This window comes from Equus quagga, chromosome 3, assembly GCF_021613505.1.
Source record: "Equus quagga isolate Etosha38 chromosome 3, UCLA_HA_Equagga_1.0, whole genome shotgun sequence".
Lineage (NCBI taxonomy): Eukaryota > Metazoa > Chordata > Mammalia > Perissodactyla > Equidae > Equus > Equus quagga.
The window spans coordinates 143,921,385-143,941,690 of record NC_060269.1 but is presented as its reverse complement, the minus strand read 5'-3'; the positions used below and the strand labels follow the sequence as shown (position 1 = coordinate 143,941,690).

General features: G+C 41.6%; 1 protein-coding gene across 5 annotated transcripts in view; it reads left to right on the top strand.

The window, feature by feature from the left end:
* C1QTNF7 (C1q and TNF related 7) overlaps positions 1 to 4,652 on the top strand; it is a 103,464-nt gene extending 98,812 nt beyond the window's left edge. For all 5 annotated transcript variants that reach the window (XM_046657224.1, XM_046657221.1, XM_046657225.1 and 2 more), the window contains exon 3: positions 1,105 to 4,652. In XM_046657224.1, coding sequence (XP_046513180.1) covers positions 1,105 to 1,736 — 632 coding nt within the window. In that variant the 3' untranslated portion in view covers positions 1,737 to 4,652. The remainder of the gene's footprint in view (positions 1 to 1,104) is intronic.
* The last annotated feature ends 15,654 nt before the right edge of the window (positions 4,653 to 20,306 follow it).

Sequence of the window (20,306 nt, the reverse complement as noted above, 5' to 3'; positions counted from 1 at the left end):
GATACAATGATTTAGACAAATGGAAAATATTTCTTTATGGTGATTCTGAATTTGTTGAAATCCTTTCACAGCTATTATGTCTTTTCTCTGTGTAAGGAGACCCAGAGAAATTAAGAGACTTGGCTAAAATGATACAACCATTTAGCTGCAGAGCCAAACAGAATTTAGGATTCTTGATCCAGCCCCAAAGGTAAGAGGCATTTTGATGAAGAGGAGGCATCATTAGGTTAAGACTTGGATTCCAGTCCTAGCCTTGCTACAGAAGCAAGTTTCTTCACCTGTCCAGGACTCGGTATTCTCCTCCAAAAACGAGCCACTGCACAGTAGTGGCAGTCACTGTCATTTGGTTATTGTAGCATATCAAGCCCTCACTATGTGCCAGGTGCATTTACCATTTACACTTTAGCCACTGCCCTGGGAGATTTCAGGCTCCAGAATCAGGCAAGCATAAGTTCAGATCCTAGCTCCATCACTTGCCAGCTCTCTTTCCTTAAGCAAACTAACTTCTCCATGGCTCAGTTTCCTTATCTACAATGGAAGTAATAATAATTTCTAGTTCGTAAACTTGTTGCAAGACTTAAAGAAGATAAAGCATGTAAATAAAGCAATGTCCCTGATACATAACAAATGTTCAATAAATATGAGCTAATCTAATTTTGATTAATTCTTTTATTATTAATACTAATGGAAGTACAATGTGGAATGAGACTACATAGCCTCTAAGGATTTGTCTGGATCTGTCTGCACTCATGACCCCATTCTGGGAAACAGTATCATCATTGACTTCCTCCTATAGTGATGAGCATCTGTATGTGAGTAATTTAGAGGTAGATGATCCATCCTCAAAATGACAGTTAATTATTTGAAATTAGTCAGGATTGAATGACATCTTACATACAGAAAAAGTTTCCTGAAATTCTGACGAAAATTTTCTATTTCCATTATAGTGCATCAGTGATTTTTTTTAAAAAATTCATTATTTAGTAGTATACTGTTGAAAGTTGACTGAAAAGACAAATTTAGGGTGTGCTTAGACTATGTGGGCATGCTGTTTGTGACTCTATTTAGAGGAACTATTAATCAAACTATAAACTCTTTTTAAAGGTTTGAGAGGTAAGACTGGACCACTGGGCCTTGCTGGAGAGAAAGGGGACCAAGGAGAGACTGGGAAGAAAGGTCCCATGGGACCAGAGGGAGAAAAAGGAGAAATAGGTCCAGTTGGGCCTCCTGGACCAAAGGGAGACAGAGGAGAGCAAGGGGACCCAGGGCTGCCTGGAGTTTGTAAATGTGGAAGCATCGTGCTCAAATCTGCCTTTTCTGTTGGCATCACAACCAGCTACCCAGAAGAAAGGCTACCAATTATCTTTAACAAGGTCCTCTTCAATGAGGGAGAGCACTACAACCCTGCAACAGGGAAGTTCATCTGTGCTTTCCCAGGGATCTATTACTTTTCTTATGATATCACATTGGCAAATAAGCATCTGGCAATTGGGTTGGTACATAATGGGCAGTACCGGATAAAGACCTTCGACGCCAACACAGGGAACCATGATGTGGCTTCGGGGTCCACAGTCATCTATCTACAGCCAGAAGACGAGGTCTGGCTGGAGATCTTCTTCACTGACCAGAACGGCCTCTTCTCAGACCCAGGTTGGGCAGACAGCTTGTTCTCTGGATTTCTTCTGTACGTTGACACAGATTATCTAGATTCCATATCAGAAGACGATGAGCTGTGATCAGGACTGTTGACCTGAATGTTTCAAGATCCTTGAGGCAGACACTTTGATTTAATCTGGGGCCCTGGAATTTAGAATAAGCAGAAGTGAGATCCAAAGAGATTCCCACTCAGATTCCAGAGCATTTACAAACAGTTCTAGCAGAATCTATTAAAACAAGATGAACCACCAAATAGTTGAAACCACATCAAAATGAATTATATAAAACAATAACCCCAGATATGAATTCTCTTCAATGCGATGTTCATAAATATTTAACAAATTAAAGACAATGTTAACAAATTTCCTATTAAATTCCCTGAGTGGTAAAACCAGCTGGCAATGATATTGTCTCATTAAATCTTCAAAAAATTACATTTTTTCTCGTTATTTAAGAGAATCATAAAGTCCCAGACAAAGTCTTTGATAATTCTCAAAAGGCTGTAGTAAGCCAAAAACCAAAGGTAAGAGATGCTGAGTAATTTCGAGCAAGCTAGAGTGAAGTGATATTTTTTAATGTTTTATTATTCATTCCTTCATACTTGTATATATTCACTCAACAACTCTTTACTGAGCCTGCATGAACCAGACACTATGATGCTGGGTCAGATTTAATGAGTTAAGACAAAATCCCTACTTTCACACAGGCTAGTGTGTGATGAGCATATACCACAATGCAGTATGATAAGCGCCATGGCAAAAAGATTGACTCAATGCTGGAGGTACATAGGGCCTGCTATTCCTGGGGGTAGGGGCCAGTGAAGGTTCTACACAGGGGGGAACACTAGGCATGCTAAAGTGTGTGTGTCTAAGTAGCTGGGAAAGATGCAAAGGAAACAAGGAATTGGCCAGCTGCATTTTCCCCATCCCATCCTCAAAACACCATCTGTATTTGCCATCAGGAAGGGGGGAAAAGCTGAGAGATAGAGGAGGCCTGGGATGGGTATTGGCAATGGAGAGAAACAAGTTGCTGAGACCAGCCAGTAGCTTATTCTCCTAAATCCTTTATCATGATAGTTTCCCAGGACAGATATTCGTCCTCTTAGTTTTCTCACAAATAGGAACACTGCTTTACATTGTATCAAGACATTGTGTCTCACGGATTTCCTACGTATTTAGTCAAAATAAAGCAAAGCATAAGTCTACTGATTTACAAGTGAGCTGATAGGAGGAATGAACAGGAGGAGAAGGGAGACAGCCCAAATGCCTGAGCAAAGAGCTGTCCCTCCAAGACTCACCCTTCTCTTTGTCCCACTTCTCTTAGTGTCAGCATCTTGCTCCCCCTGAACTGTAATTCCTCAGGTAATCTCATCCATAATTCTTTTGTCTGCCCCTCCCTTGGCTAATAGTAATAGTATTCCCTGATTCTCTCACTTTGGTATCTTCTAAGCCTCCTTTTCATGCATTCCTCTCTCTGCTCATTCACTTAAGAAATATTTCTTAAGGCCTCCTATGTGTGAATCACTATACTGGATTCTGTGAAGGTGGGTGAACACTAAGATGAATATGGCATAGCCTCTGCCATCAAATTTCTAAGGATACAAGAAAGGAAATGACATGCATACACACACACGCAAAATACCTATAATTCTGGAAATGAGCATGCTAAAATATGCTAAGTGTTAAAGTGCAGATAGGGACAAAATGCTGTGAAAGGAATGCTGATGTGGAAATGCTTATGCCCAAATTAGGAGATGAGAGAGGAGAGCTAGGGAAGTCTTCTCTGCCTCCTGGGCCTTAAGCGATAAATGGGACTTGAAGAGGCCCGAGTCGGGGAAAGGGCACTTCAGACGGAGGTAATAATGAGGACAAAGCATGAAGGTGAGAACGGAGACCCAGAAAAGGAATCCATGGGCCATATTTAGAAGAGCCTCAAATACCAGCCTGGGTATTAGGAACTTTATTCATAGGAAGGTGTGGAGCCCCTGTGTCTTGCTGAGCTGGGTGCTGCCATGATCAGAGGTGAAATTCACAATAATCAAGCAGCTCTGTGTAAGGCAATGCTTGCTTCTCCCATCTTGCAGACTATCTTGCTTCCATCATCTTTCTCTGCCTGCCATGCTTTGTCCTCTTGTTGCTCTCATTCTGAGTCGAGATGTAGGTCTGTGAGACCAAGGGCAATGAAGATGAAATAAAGAAGAGAAACCAAAGGTGGTTTGAGATAGTCACCTGCCTCTAGATAACAGCTGAACCTGGAATTCCAGGCTATGAAGCTTAATAAACAGCCAACAGAAGAAGCCAACCTGAGGAACATCAAAATACGGGCCCTTTGAAGACAGTAGGATTTGCTGGAGAAACTGGAAATGGAGAAGTTATTGCAGATGGTCATGACCCACAAGATTGTCATATAATTTAAATTTTCTTCTGATCATCATCCATTAATGTATTCTCTTTCTTTTTTGGACATTGTTTACTTACTTATCTTTCAAATGTTTCTTTCATTACAAAGCCTATTTTGAGCAGCCTTTTTAAACAGAAGTTTCCTTAGCTGGTTCTAGGTCCGGAGATGAATTTTAATTTGAAATAAGTGGTGGGATGGAGATGAGGATCAGAGAACTAAAGTGGGAAAGGAAAAGCTATTTTGGTATTAAAATGATAAACTCTTAAGCAAATGCAGGTGTCTTTTATTCCTAAAAGAAAACAACAGACACAATTTATGCACCATGGTGGATATCTGTGTAAAGGAAGTAGAAGAACGATTTTGGTTTAAAAGATTGTAAGTCTCATTCCAGTCATTCTTTGGAAGGGCTGACTTGTAATGAATATGTATTAAGAAATATTTACTGACTGTATACCATCTTGTTCCAGAAGGATTTAAAACCACTTACAAAGATAGACAAAATACAGAAAGAACACATTAGTAAGAAACAAGTATGAAGAAAAGGACACACACACACAAAAAAACAAATAAAAACAGAGACTGAGGTTAATACAAAACTGTGTGTACGTGGCCTTGCGTGTACCTGTGTCACACACTTATAGAACACGTGTGTTTCATTTCACCTGTGCATGCAAAAGGGCACTCCCAGCTCATTCATCATTGTGAGTGATGTTGTTTGTGGTGAAAAAAAGATTCCATAGGCTCTGAATATGCTTTTTCTGTGCCACTCTGTGAAAAAGATCAGGGACATAAATACATTTTAGATGTTAGCTACTTGTTGTTTTATGCCTTCCTCTCTCTCACTCCTGTAGCTCCACTTTCAGTAAATGGCATCACTACCCACTCTGTTACCAAAGCCAAAACTTAAGGTACATTCTAGATGTCTTCCTTCCCTTCCTCACTGAACTTTTCTTGAACTCTTATGGTTGTAGCCCCTCCATGTACGTCTCTGAGTCATTGCACCTTTCCATTCCTAATGCCAAGGTTCCACTCCTATACTCATCATCACTTCTCTGGAAGAGTTAAAAAAACTTTAACTGACTCTTTCCTCCAGCCACAACCTTCCAACCCGTTCTCCACACTGTGTTGGATCTATCTTTCTAAAGTAGAAATGTGGTCATTTCACTCCACAGCTTCAAGCCAAGCAGTGGCCCTCCAATCCTTACAATATAAAGGGAGTTTTGAACTTCTTTGGGTTTTTGCTATCTGGAATGCATTGCATATCTCTTTTCTGGTATTCATACCCAACTTCCTTCTGAAAGACCTCTCTCTTTTACATACTAAGTCATTGAGTTTCTGAGTGGAAGTGACTCTCGCAGTTTATAAATCTTGGGCCTGATCAATCAGACCATTGCATTCCACTCACCAAAATAATTGGTTTATGTAACTCAAGCAGAGTCAATGAGACTTTGCTGGGATTTCTCTAGAAGAGAATCTCATTTTGTCCCATTGGACTCAAGCCTGTGAGCCTCTAACAGCCATCTCACCATCACAAAGCAGAATACCAATACCATTTGAGAATGGAGCAACAAGCAAATGAAATAGAGAAACAGAGATTAAGGGAGAAAAATAGGTCTTGGAGACATCCTTTGAACCCTGAGCTAGATAGACATGCTTATAGGCAGCTCTTGCTTTGGACTTTTCAGTTATGGTAGCCGTTAAATGCCATTTTTATTTAAGCCCTTTTGATGCGGATATTCGATCACTTGCAAAAGGTGTTATCTTATCTAATATTAATGCAAACACCCTTTAGCAAGTCACATTAAGCCCCTTGAGATCTAGCCTCTGCTTTCTTTTATAGTCACATCTCAAAAAGTCGCCATATGCAACCTATAATCCAAGCAATTCCAAGATACCTACCAACATCCAGTTCTAGGATGCCTTGCTGTTACATGCCTGAGAAGTTTGCACACGCTGTTTCAGTTGCTCATAAAGCCATTGCTGACCTTGTCTGCCTGGCTAGCTCATCTTTCAAGACTCAGCTCAAAAGTTACTAGCTTTTCTCTAATTTTCCTCTTCCCCTATGCCCCAGGGGAATCATAGATGACCCCACGTGTCTTCCTTACCATCTGGGAACTAGTGCATAGTCATGGTAGCAGTCGTGAACACTTACTGAGCACTGGTTCAACTGCTTTGTGTGTATTATCTCATTTGGTCCTCACAACAATTATTCTGCCCATTTTCAGAAGAGGAAACTGAGAGACAGAGAGGTTAATAAATGTGTTAAGTCAATAATTACAGGCACAGTAGACCCAGACAATCTGGCATCAGAGTCTATTCTCTTAATCATCATCCTGGGTTCTTAATTCACATGCTTCACAATAGTTTCATCGTTGTTCTGCTCATGTATTTCTCCATTTGTGTATCTATCCTATTCATCTTTATATTCCAGGACTGAATATAACGCCCATTTTAATAGGTACTCAATAAAGAATGTGATGAATTCATCAGTGACAACTTCTTTTCACCCACAATTTTTACATGTGGAGAGAGAGAGAGAGATAACAACAAAAAGACCATATGACCATCCTGTACATCAGTCAAGACTCTTTAGATTATAACTGCTAGAATCAAACTCAAGCTGGCTCAAGAAAAATGGAACTCACTGAAATAACATAAAATTATAGAGCCAGATCTCAGTATGCATTCTTTATCACCAGTATGTTATATCTCCCCATCTCACAGATCAGCTCTTCCCAGTGTGCATTCTTGCCTTTGTGGCAAAGATAGCCACCAAGAGCTCCAGCTTTGCATTTTTCAGCCTCCACAGGAAAAAATACATATATTTCTCTTTCTCTTTCTCAATAGTCCCAGCAAAAGACCTAGGGATGACAGCCTTTTGGCTCTGAGTGGTCCTGCTTGACTCATGAGCCTAACCCTCAATCAATGATTGGCCAAGGAGGTGTGGTGTTCCCATTAGCCATGCCTACATCACATGTCCACCCTTAAAGCTAGAGACAGTATCAGCCCCACCTAAATCACATGAACTGAGGGTGAGTAAGAAGTCATTTCCCAAAGGAGGATAAAGGTGCCAGGCCTGAAAAAAGAAAGCTTGGTTGATGGGCAGTCAAAAGCAATAGGTGATCTCTGTAGGTTCTTTCCATATAAAATCAAAACCACATTTATTTTGTCTCCATGATGCAAAATAATCATGTTGTTTGAATGGTTTTTCTCTGAGATAACCTAATTTTTGATAATATTTGGTCAGACTTGACTAAATGTTTTGTACTATATGAAGCTAGCATCTTTGATGATCTCATGCTACAGGCTGCATTGTGCTAGCTCCCAATCAACACTTTTAATGAAAGAATGTATTCTTCTCAACTGATCTTCTTCCCTCCAGCCTTCTGATTTTTGACATCAATACCCACGAAAATGTAACAATCTATGGAATTATCTTTGATAATTATAAAAAGAGGGGAAAAAGCATCCTTAGAGATTGATGCCTTTGCAGAATCAAAAAAGGGCCAGTAAATCCAATTCATCCCTCAGACAACATAACGACAGCCTTGAAATGGGCATTGAAAAGCAATCCTAAGCCATCAACTACATTGCTGTCCTCATGTTTTATTTCTTGTTTCTTGAGAGATCATCAACCAGTGCAAATGATACCAGCAGCCACCATTCACTTACTCTGTGCCTCCTTAGTGCCAGCACCAGTAGTAATGGCACCATGCTGGGTCCTTTTAGTATGTACCTTATTGTATCCTCAGAAAAAGCAGTGCCTCTCCCATCCCCCCCAACTCCAGAAGGAGCATTGGTATGGACATATCAGAAGTGCTAGGATGTTGCATAAGTATGGCAAGGGAAGAGGTCACAGTTGGGGCCACATACCAAGGTCTGTATGGGTTCTACTCTCTTGGCAATGGGCCAGAGTCAAAGCAGGAAGCAGCAGGGCTCACTCAAAAGAATTTCACTATACAGAGTTGAAGGAAGAACTGCATTCAGAGGTGCAAGTGGGGTTAAAAGAACCAAGTAGGGGTGTTGAGATATCCAAGGAGCAGCAACAGCAGGAACCCCTCACTACTCTAAGACCTGAAGGGGAGAGGGAGGAATAGTGGTTGCTGAGCGCAGTGGGGAGCTGGAGGCTTGGAAGAGGGACCATCCACCAGGAGCCATGCCTGGAGAAGAGCCCGGCCACCACCAGAACCATGCAGAAGCAGGGACAATAGATTCTCTGACCACGCTCTCCTTATTTCCTCCAGTCTTCTCTCTGTACCTCCTACTCTGTACCTTTCTGTACCTCCTGGTCAAACCCGATGACTCCAGGGACCAAGGGAGTCCGGGTGAGGCAGGGCACAGAGGTGGGCTTCCCAGGCAAAGAGCAGTTCAGAGAAGGACAGAAAACGGAGGGGCAGCCAGCAGGGGGTAGGGGTAAGTGGAAATTAAACAGCATAGAGCCCCCTCTTCAGTCCGTTCCCTCTCTAGACTCTCTCTAAAACTACGTGCAGCTGGTGCAATAAAACTGGTGCCCCATCCTGAGAAGTACAGAAGGAACACCTTCCAGGGCTGCATAGGGCGGCCTGTAATTTACGCACAAGGAGCCCTCAGGTCTCAGAATGGTCCAGTTTCACTTACAAGAAAATTCCGCAGGAGTTTGCGACCAAGGCCTTGCAGTAACAAATAGAAGGTTTTTTTCCAGTGTCCCCTCTGTAAGTCTCCCTCCTAAACTTGCAACAGCCTCAGGCAGCCGGTAGGCAGTAGGGATTCAAGATTCCAGCCAAATAACTTTCCAGCTCATCAGGAGTTAAATGTCTCTCTTATCCCATTAGAGATGAGAAAACTGAGGCTCAGAGCCATTGAACAGTTTGCCCACAGTCAAGCCTTAACAAACGTAGGATTCGAACTCCTGCCTCCCTGCTGCCAATGTCCATGCTTTGTCCAGCACACCTACACCTGCATTCCCCTGCCTCTCAAGACCACTTCCTCAAGACATGGTTTCACAGACAGCCCAGTACACTGTAGGGGAAAGACCCATTTCTCAATCCTCTTCCTCTGATGCTGGTAAACATCATTTCCCTCCTACTTTAGCTGAATGCTAAGCCAGTCACCATCAGGACCGGCTCATGCACGATCAAAAGATTCAGTGTGGCTAGACCAGGTGGCTTTGCAAACCCTAAGGAGTCAAAACTGCATCAAAGTCCCTTCTCTGCACAAGGAACAAAGCCTCTCCCTAAAGGACAGGTGCCAGGGCTATGGGTCTGGTTTAGTTCTGCCAAGGAGAACCCAGTCAATCTTCTAGTATCATCACTAAATCACCATGCTTAGAAAAATCAGGCAATCTGAATTCTTCTCAGTTTTCCTCATAAGACAGCTCCTATAGTAAACACACACACACACACACACACACACATGTTCTTGTCAGGATTAATCCTAACAGAAGCCAAGAACAAGCAGGACCACACTTTCCACAGGCCTCCTGTGCCCCTAAATGTGGTTTATAGATCAAGTCTAAGATGTGCCAAATACATTGGGTAACTGAAGAGTCCTCTGGAGAAGAAAATTTGAAGAAAAAAAAAACCCATAAAATGTGTCATGGGGACTGTTTAAACGCTGTACCAGGGTGTGTAAGAGACAGATTGACACTCCTTTGCTTTTTGCTTTACACCAGAGTTTCTCAACCTCAGCCATATGGACATTTGGGGCCAGATTATTCTTTGTTGTGTGGGTCTGTGCTTTGCTTCGTAGGATGTGTCCCAGCACTACTGGCGTCTACTCAGTAGGTGTCAGCACCACCTCCCCTCCACTCACGACAATCAACAGCACCTCCAGATAGGGCCAAATGTCCCCTGGACCAAAACTGCTCCCAGCTGAGAACTTCTGTACAGTCTGGTCATGGGGACAGGTCTACTCAGTCCCTACAATCTACCTGTTTGCCAACAAACGTTTTCCAACAGATCTTTTTTTTTACAGACATCATCATATGGCTGGCCACCATTTCATGTGAGGTATTTGTTCCCTTCTGAGAACTCTTAGCTGAACAGTACCCTGTCCTGGAAGAAGCAGCAGGAAACTATGCCTTCATCTCAATTCCCTCTTACTACAAACAAACTGTTTCTTTTTTTTGTCTTGTCTAAGATACAAAATTCACAGCGTCTCCAATTTCTAAGAATGTATTCCAGTGTAATAATTAATAATGTGTACAAAAGTTTAATTACAGAAAGAGCCTTGCAGCAAAGTTTGTAATATGGAAAAATGGGAAATAACCTAAGTGTCTCACAATAGAATACTGGTTAAATGAGCCGTGGTACATTCACCCACTAAAATGTCATTAAAAGCGATGAAGACGGAAATGTATTGGCACCATCGGATGTTCATGAAATATTAACAGCACAAACTAGGTTACAAAATATTTTCAGTAATTATCCCATTTTTAAAGTGTGTTTGCATAAGTTCATAGAAAATCTCTGGATAAAAATAAGTTATTAATAGGGATTTTTAAATTTCTACCCTTTTGATCTTTATTTCCTTCTTTTATAATAAACATATTTTACTTATTTTACATAAAAATTCTTTATATAAGCTCTTGGATAATCAGGGTAGTTACTCATTATTATGCTCCCAAAGGATTGCAGAGAAAAAAGTCTAAGGAGAGAGGACAAAACCTCTAAAACTGTAGGTTGAATTATGAATCAACATCATCCTCAAAGTTTTCTGGTGGCATACCTGGATGTCTCTTCCAGAGGATTCTTTAAAGCAAGAATAAAACAAAATAGTCTTGGGTAATATAGCTTTTAAATTATCCCATCCAAACTTGAACAAGGAAGGAAATGAGTCCTGAATTGACATCATTTTATTGAGTTTTTATTAGTCCAGAACTATAAACCCAATGGGTTAGCCATGGTATGAAGTCACTCAGAACCAACACATTTGTCGGATGGCAAAGGTGTTTATGAGCAACAATGTGCAGAAAACTGAGTCCACGGCTTCACTCCTGTGCCATCAGGGAGGTGGCAGAATTTATTGAAGTCAAGCCTTGACCAATCTAGTCAGAATTCCAAGAAACGATCTGAAAGCACTGCAAGTAGAAAAATCATAAACTCTAAGGAGTCACATAGATGTTCTTGCATTACAAAAGTGCTATCTTTTACAAGGTTGCTTGTGAAACGCTTCCTTGGCTGAAACAAACAGGAAAAAGCAAAGTCTCTGTGATCTATGCCTACCACAGCTTCAGAGAACAGCCTCGGCCCTGCAGTGCGTTCCCGTTATCATCGACATTACTCTGCAACAATGATAGGGAGTTGCAAGAATTTTCTACAGAAAACACCTAGGCCTGACTATACTCAGAACTAAAATTAAAGCACAGTGGCCTGAGGGTCTTCCAGGTGCTCAAACTATCGTCTGGTAATAATTGGGTGGTTGTAGATGAGATGGTCAGGACCCAGGATACATATGCATGGATACATCAAAATACACATAGACGAGAAGTTCTTACCCACTTGACTCCCCCTTAGGAATAAAAATGCAGATTAAATTCAGGATGTCCAATCAAATTTGAATTTCAGGTAGCACATCAAATAATTGTTTAGTATAAGAATGTTCCAAATATTTAACTGCCACCTTATATTCTTATTTGCTAAAGCTGACAACACTACTCCCTTAGAATTCACCTGCAAATGTATTAATATGAATCCAAATGACCTTCAGAAGGGCTGTGCATATAATTTCTCATATAAGAAGAAGCCAGCTTTTCCTATGAGAAGGGATTCTTAGCTTCCCAAAAGAGTTTCAAAGAGCAAATTTAACTGAATCGGAAAGACATAAGAAAAGCTGGGGGGAAAGTCAGCAGATGTAAGATCTCGTCCCAGCAATTCCAATAACTAGCCTTGTGTAACTTTTGGACAAGTCACCTAAACCCAGTAAGTTGGTTTCCACATTAGACCCATGGTGGAAAATAATGTGGCTGCATTTCTTTCTCTGAATTCATACCAGACATTGCTAATCCGTCTCAGCATTCCTTCTCACTGTGCCCAGGGACAGCCTCAGAATTCCTCTCAACAAAGTCTCCAGGTGGACACCATCCATTTACAAGGGTCCACCCTTGAGATGAAATCTGCTTGTTCTAAATGAGCCTTAGGTTTCCCTTCCAGCTCTAATAAAAGTTTGCAATCCTTTGTATTCCAATTCAACTCTAAAAGGCATGATGTACCTAATTTCACACCCTCAATTAAAAGTCAAATGTACTAACTGTCATCTGTAGTCAAGTTTTTTCAAATTCAGAGCAGGATTAATGGGTACCAGGAGTTCTGCTTTGACTAACTTGGAGCTGGATGGCTCCATCATCAAGGACCTCAATGGAGGACATGGCAGGTCCTGTCTCCCACGCCCAGTGGTGACCTTGATTCCACTCCTCTTCATGTTTCTACTTCTTTCTGCATCAATGGGCTTCTCATACTACCCACTGGCTTATTCACTTTCTGTATTTTTTCTACCTCACGGATTCTTATTTCTCATAATTTCAACCTCTCTTGTCCTCTCATAGCCCAGCACTAGTTCATAACATGTTTTGCTTCAGCTCTAATTTCTCCATTTCTGCCTGATACGCTCTTCATTTCCCAATTTAAATTCCCAGTGAGGCTCTCACCACTTAGCTGGCCCTGTTGGCCAAGGGACCAGTCTGAGCATTGGCTGCTAGCTGATCAGTGCCCACCATTGTTCCAGTCAGCCATGACTGTAAAGACCTGGTATAAAATACAGTTGCCTGGGCAAAGCCCATCAGCAGAAAGTGTTAGTGAGCTAGGTTTTCTTCTTTTCAAAAAGGTGTGATGGGCAGGCACGGTGATGTTCCTAACTTCACAGGGGCCTTTCAAGTTCCAAATGAGATCATGTATGTGAAAACTATTTTAGCTGGTTTCCCCAAAAGCAGATCCTAATTCAAGGAGCTGAGTGTAAGTAATTTATTTGGGAGATGCAGGAAACACCAATAGGGTGGCGAGGAAGTGATCAAGCACAGAGAAGCCAACAAATAAGTGTGTGTTACTAAGCAAACTGCCACAGTAGCTGACTGAAGCTTCTCTCAAAGGGAAGCTAGAGGAAATGGGATAAAACACATGCCCCAGAATGAGCTCACCCCAAAGTTAGGAAGCTGGAGCATTTAAAGACAAACTCTCAGGAGTCACTGATGAAGAACTACTCCCAGGGATGTTATTTTTCCAGCATTTTGGGTGTGTGCTGGTGCTCCAGCACATTGGCTTTTCAAGGTTCTTAAAAAATGCCTCAGGTGCAGAGATGCAGATAAGACAGTTGGAAATCTACTAGAACACCCCGAATTGGCTACAGTCCAAGGAATATGGGGTAGGCACTGACATCACCTGCCACAACACTTCATCAACTCTCAAACAAATGTCAGTTCCATGAGAGTGAGGAAACAAGTGTCTGGCCCATAACAGATGCTCGATAAATATTGGTGGGATAAATGTGTGAATGGATGAATAAATGAATGAAAGAATGAATGAATGAATGAATGATAGAAAATTCTAATTAAGTGAATGCAATTATTATCATTGGGGCAATTATCATGAATCCTTCACAGTTGTTTTCTCCTTATGCTAGTGAAGAGATAATATTGAAATCAGCTCAACACAAAGTTGACATAAGGGAAGCCATATTGTAGAAAAGAAACCATATCGTAAATTTGAATGACCTCTAACTAACCCAGACATGCTCTGTAGATTTTATAGCCCCTCCCAGATGCTATAAGTTAATAACTTTGTTCTTTTGAGTTCCTTAGGAATGTGATGACCCCCAGGCTGAGAGTCTATGCTGATAGCCATCATCAATGACAACTGAAAGTCTCTTCTCCAGTCTCTGATGCATATCCAGTAAAACAAAAGACTATCAGGAACTAAGATCACATGTCTTCCCCCACCCAGAGATCAGATGGAGGCCCCACTGGGATTAGGTCTATTTTTCAGAGACAGTTAAAATTTAGGTTGTCCATACTTCTTATCTTTCTTGTCCAAAACTTAGTTATAAGATGTGCCATTAGATCTTGTTCCAAAACTGTTGAGCAAAGTACAAAATTCTAATAATGCAAAATGTCATCCTGAAGCCAAGAACAAGAGAATATTTCCAAATGACTGATAACAGTTTCATTCCTCTAACCCAGACCTAAGCCCCAATTGAGCAGGAAGTAGCTAGATTGGTTGTCACCCCAAATCCCTCAAGAATAAGGAATGACCAAAGAATAGGGAGATTGAAACCAGCAAACAGTTAGCTATTGGTGATTAAGTAGCTAGGAACAAAAGGTTTTTTTCCTTTTTGCAAGTACTGATTATAGCTTTTAGCTGTTTAACCCTCCCGTTGTTAACTCTGCTGTTTAGGCAATATGCTATCTGAGTCCCACTAGGTTCCTATACATCTCCCTGGAGCCTGGGTCACCATGCTAATGAGTGTGTGGGTATTTTTCAGGAATTAGAACCCCTTTTACCCTTCAGGCCCGTTGAGACCACCAACCCATCAACTGGGCTCATGGATATGTCTGATAAGCTACATTTTGACATCAAGAGGCTAAAAACTCCACCCTCAGATCATGCTGATGTTGTCATTTTGTGAACATGCATCCTGTGAAGAGACGTGAAGTCTGACTATGCTTGTACAGATCATCAATTACCTCACCTCTCCTTACTTCCAATTATCTATCTCCACATTTCAGACCACCTTTCTCCCTACCCCATAAATATCCCTGAGTCCCTATTTTTGGGTAAGCGGATTTGAGACTCACTCCCTTGCTTCCTCACATGGCTGCCTTGTGATTAAAACCCTTTCTCTGCTGCAATCTTGTCACCTCAGTGTTTGGCTTTCTGGACAGCGGGCAAAAACGAACCTGGTACAGTAACAATATGATGAGAGAGGAGCAAATGGGAGCAAACAGGACAAAGGACCACCAGCTAGTCCCCAAAAAGGCCTGGGTTTTAATACCAACTCTTTCGTACCACTACCATGACTTGGGCAAAGTAGAAGAAACATCTTTCTTGTACATACCCTTCAAGTTATATTTTAATGACTCCTTTTCTACTGCTTGTCCTTTATACCCATTTTAGTTTGATTTCAGCTGTATAAAATGATGATGAATGGAGGAGGGCTATATTTGTCTTCTTCCCCCAGTCCTGTGTCCCCAAGGACAATCCTGAGCCCTACTCTTGCTTAAACCCCGCCTCAACCATGTCACAAACAAGTCTGCAGTAATAAGTGTTGTGAGGGGACAATATGAACCCACCTCCATTGACAGGATTTCAGAAGGGCTTCCATTCAATCCCCCTCCTCTCCTGTGACAGTGCTAAGCCAATCAAGAAATATACTCAGAGGTCACAAATGGACCAAAAGACTGGTTTTCCTCCTGGTAGCATGAAATCAGAGAATAAAACTTGGATTTAAGGCTGAAACAAATTTCCCAATAGTTGCCTTTAGGTCTAGACCTTGGGGAGCGTTCACCCTGCAGATCAGAAATTTCTCCATTCAGCCTCAGAGAGGATAGAGGTCTGCCTCATCCCAAGTCAAGTACATAGAACCCAAGATCGGCCACATCTGCAAGTTGCCCTTTACACACAGCCCCCTCCCAAGAGTGACACAAAGGCCAATGGGTTCTAGACTCTTGCCATTTCACCAGTCAGAGATATTACCCCTCCTCCCTCCCTCCTTTGGAAGGAATCACTGAAAGGTAGATATGAGTCATTGGCAATTTCAAGGCAACAAAAGAGAAGAAGTCCCTATTTTCCATGGTGGCAGGAGCTCAGGGAGAGGAAAAAAATGATACCGTTCCCATCCCACATCTATGAAAGAAGAGCTGATATGAAAATCTATTTTCCCTTTAATCCTCAGTGACTGGACAGGAGCAAGCCAACCATTGGATATTCAGAGGGACCTGCTCTACAGAAGAATCACTTCCAATTACTCTTTTGTCTTTTCATGCAGACACCAATGCACTTATGCCTGTGAAGAAACCATAAATCTAGGTCCGTACCTTCTGTTCTTTCCATCTCTCACACTAGGGTTGTTAGTAACCTCTGCAGTGAGTGTTTAGCAAAAGGAGTTTAGGGATGTCCAGACTGAGGCTCTAATATGTCAAAAAGAAAAAAAAAACTTTCTTTGGGAATGTTTCTCCCTTCCCAAAACAAGGTAAGAAAATAGTCATTTTGCTTTTGCTTCAAGGTTTACTTCGACGGCAGGAAAATGGAATGCCGCCTGTTTACTTTTTGAGGTACTGCCCTCTAGTGGCCATCCGTGGTAACTACTCTACTAGAGAACAACTTTTCTAAGAAAATCCAAATGTGAGATTGGAGAGGCTTGGAGATCATCTATCTCTGCCCACTCATGTTGCTAAAGAGAAAACAGAGATCCATAAGAGATGAGGGACTTGTCAGTAGTTGCTAAGATGGGGCTGGAGCCAAGGTCTTCTGTCTTTTGTTTGGTTCATCTCTTCCCATTGCCTAGCACACATTTAAAAGCTACTCTTTCATATATTATACTGCAGTTAATAAACAAATAAAGGAACAGTGACAACACTCCAGTTCCAGACAATCGTATTTATTGCAAACCTGATTGGATAAGTGTGCATAGAGGTTCCAAACCCTACTAGATGGTAGACAGATAGAAGGTGAGGATTTCTTCTTAATCATCTTTGAATCTCTAGTGCTTTCCACCATACCTGCCACATGGCAAATACTTAATAAATGTCACATAGATGGATGAATAGGTGCAGAGATAAATTTTAATTTGAAATTAGACGTCAACTAAAACCAAAAGCCACTTGCCTTGTTTTCTGATTAGCAAATGACAGATCTAAGATTTGAGGTCAGCAGTTGTCTTACACTAAAAGCCACCACTCCTAACCACTTGCCCTAGGGACCTCTACTACTAATGACAGCCATCCTAAGTTTCACAGAAACAGCCTTTCTGAATCAACGCAGCTGATTCAAGAGGAGATTGTGTTTTTCAGACTCTCAGTCCTAAGTTTTGCCCTAAAATAATGACCCCGTGAATACTTTCGTTCATGTGCTGGTTTGTTCCTTCAATCATTCAACATATATTTATTGAGCGTCTACTACATGCCAGGAATTTCCCTGAGTAATGAGGAACCAGTGAGAAAGACAAATTGATATGTCAACGCTATGCTAGTGTAAGTACTGAGAGGATAAAGAAGAAAGGCTTGTTAATGATGATGGATCTTTCTCCAATGTTAGTGGAGATGTGAATTAGGAGACAGCTCTGAGGGTTTCAAGCATGGGTATCTTGAAGAAGGTATGAGTAAACCTCAGGCTCATTTGGTAAAATAACCCAGGTTGGTAGTGAAGGAGAGAGTCTTCATACTGTCAGTGGCAGAACTTACCCATTCCCCCCAGTTGTTGTTCCTGGAATTTGAGGATTTTAGCAGTCTCCATTGAGACCATCCTTCTGGTTCCTGAAATTACTATTCTCCTCCTTACTCTCTGTCCAAAGCATGGGCATAAACCCCTCTGTAATTCCCCACAGCACAGACGAGACTATGTCAGAACAATTATAAGATTTTACTAAAGTCTCGGAGAAAAGAGAGGAATTATAACAGAGTTGCTAAAAGCTGGCAAGTAGATATAATGGCCCCTGGGACCCACAGGCTCTGGTCCATTCTCATGCATTTGGCCAGGCTCCAGCAGGATTGCTTCCCTGTCTAGCCCCGGTTAGACAGCAAATGGCAATGTCCATCTTTCCCTACTATCCGAGGAAACTGCTCAAGTATGTCAAAGCCCCTCGGAGTCCAAGCTCAAGAGAGCAGACTGGTGCATAGTGGCAAGTGTCCTTTTGCCCTCTGGTCCAAATCCCATCTCTCAAATACTGAGAACACAGGCAGCTACCAATTTACAGATGGCTTTTACTCCAGATATCTTTTTGCTAGACAGTTCTTTGGAATCTGCCATGTAATTCCAAAAACATCAACCGTGATAGAATTCAGAGGCAAGTCCAAGAAAGCTCTATTTATACCCTGGTCCATCCCATAGTTTCCCAATTTGTCAGAAATCAGGAAGTGAGTATAGATGCTTGTGAGTACTCTTTATACCAATATGTCATCCATACCAATGTAAGGATCCAAATCCACCCCGCCCCGGGTCCCCAAGATTTCTGCCTACAGGGAACTATGGCTGCAGACAACAAAGACATGAAAATTCTTGACCTAGAATCAGTAGAGAGGTCATTCCTAAATCGAGTCTAGCCAACTGCCCCTGTTTCCCAAGTATCTGTAGCATTCAGTGCATTTGAAGGAAATGCAGTATAATTTGTGTCATCACAGGACATGAGAAAATAATAGATGGATCAGAGTGCCCAGTGAAGCAGAACACAATATTTTTCTATCAAGAGATATTGTCAGCTGCTCCTCTGTCTAGTGAGCCCAGAAAGTCTCCTTGGATAAGATCTGGTTTCAATGAAGGGATATTTGAGCAACTCTTCTTGATTATGCAAATGTAAGACAAGGGGACACCTATGGCCCTGGGAAATGGGGACATAACAGGATTTTCTGTGCCGTGATTGATGCTTCCCTTTTCAAATGCCCCTGCTTTGTCCTTGACATCACTGTATAAATTTGCAAAATAGCCAAGGAAACTCCTGGGGAAAAAAGGGATTGAGACTGGCCTCTTTCCTGCTGAATTTCAACAGCATTAAAACCCCTCTGATAAAGTTGCATGGTCCTAATTGAGTCGATCAGCCAGGATGGACACTTGGCACCGTGGAGGGGAGTACAACATGAGGAGACGGGGGTTGTAGACTCTGAACTGGTGGCTGTGGTCCAAATCAGAACTTAGATCACGGGGGGCAGGAGGAGGGAATGTGGCCACTGGTTTAGGCATAGCTTATCACTGAGATCTAAAACCTCTCCAGATGCTGGCAACAGTGGTAGATGATATTGGTGTAAACCATGTCAGAGAAGCCAGGGTTTATCTACCCCGGTACTATTGATATTTTGGGACAGATAATTTTTTTATTGTGAGGAGGTGGGAGAAGCCCTGTCCTGTGCATTGTGGGTTATTTAGCAGCATCCCCTGGCCTCTAACTACTAGATGCCAGTAGTATATCCCTCCAAGATATGACAAGCAAAAATGTCCCCAGACTTTGCCAATGTCCCCTGGGAGGGCAAAACCAACTCTGGTTGAGAAGCACTGGTATAAACTGAAAAGTGTAACCCTGGAATCTCAAATGTGAGGAATCTGGTACGAATATTGAGACTATCAGACACATCAATGTAGCTGAGGGCAAAAATGCTCAGCCTTCTTCGAAGCCTTTTCCTGCCACAACCAGCTAGACTCCTCTGTTCTCTCCCCATTGGCATGGGCACACAGGACTACCATGTGAACTGAGTAAGACTCTCAAGGTTTATGAACAACTCTTAGTGTAAATGAGGCTTCAAGGGGGAGACACTGGATGTCCTGCTAATAAAGGCAGACCTTTATTATCGAATTGAAATAAATTTTCAAGTGACTAAGAAAATGAAAGCATTATGATGATATTTGTACCCTAAGCTGGTGAAGCAGGTCATACCAATGAGATGCACTCAAGGGAAGTGGCTGGAGAGAAGAGAATGTAAAATTGTAAGATCACCTTTCCAACAAGAAAAATATGAGAATTCACTGCCCACACTAGAGCAGCAGTTTTCTCTGATATGTAAGCGTCTCCAGTTATTTCAAATTATGACATGAGTCTGTAAATAAAAGGAACTTACAGCGTTTTATTCTCAATAGCTCAGACAGCTCTCTTAGGAAGCGGGAACATTTTGAAATGAAGCAAATGAGAAGAAAGTCATTGCGACTCAAAACAGGTTGGAAATCATAGCCCTGGAGGAAGAAAATTAAATGCTTTAATATCTCTAAAATAAAAATGGGCCACACAACCGATATATCTGAGTCAATAGTGGTTCTCCATTTACTATAGAAACACGAGGTTCAAATTTGCTGGAGTTCAAGTTATATTTCAGGGGGAGATGTATATAATTCAGTAAGTTGGAAAATATAAATTAAACGTTGAAGAGCGTGGTTTTATAAAATTGATGATTCAAAGGTGATTCTTCAGCTTCCAAGCTGAGCCTTATTTTAGTGATGTGTTTTCCCTTGTGGTATGTTTTTCTTTCATGGAGAATAAATCAACTATAATCAAAAGTATTATAAAACTCTGAGAACTGAGTAAGAATAACACATTCATCTAAAGCTGAAACTGTGTTCCACATGTTCAGGTGTGAAAAGCATATT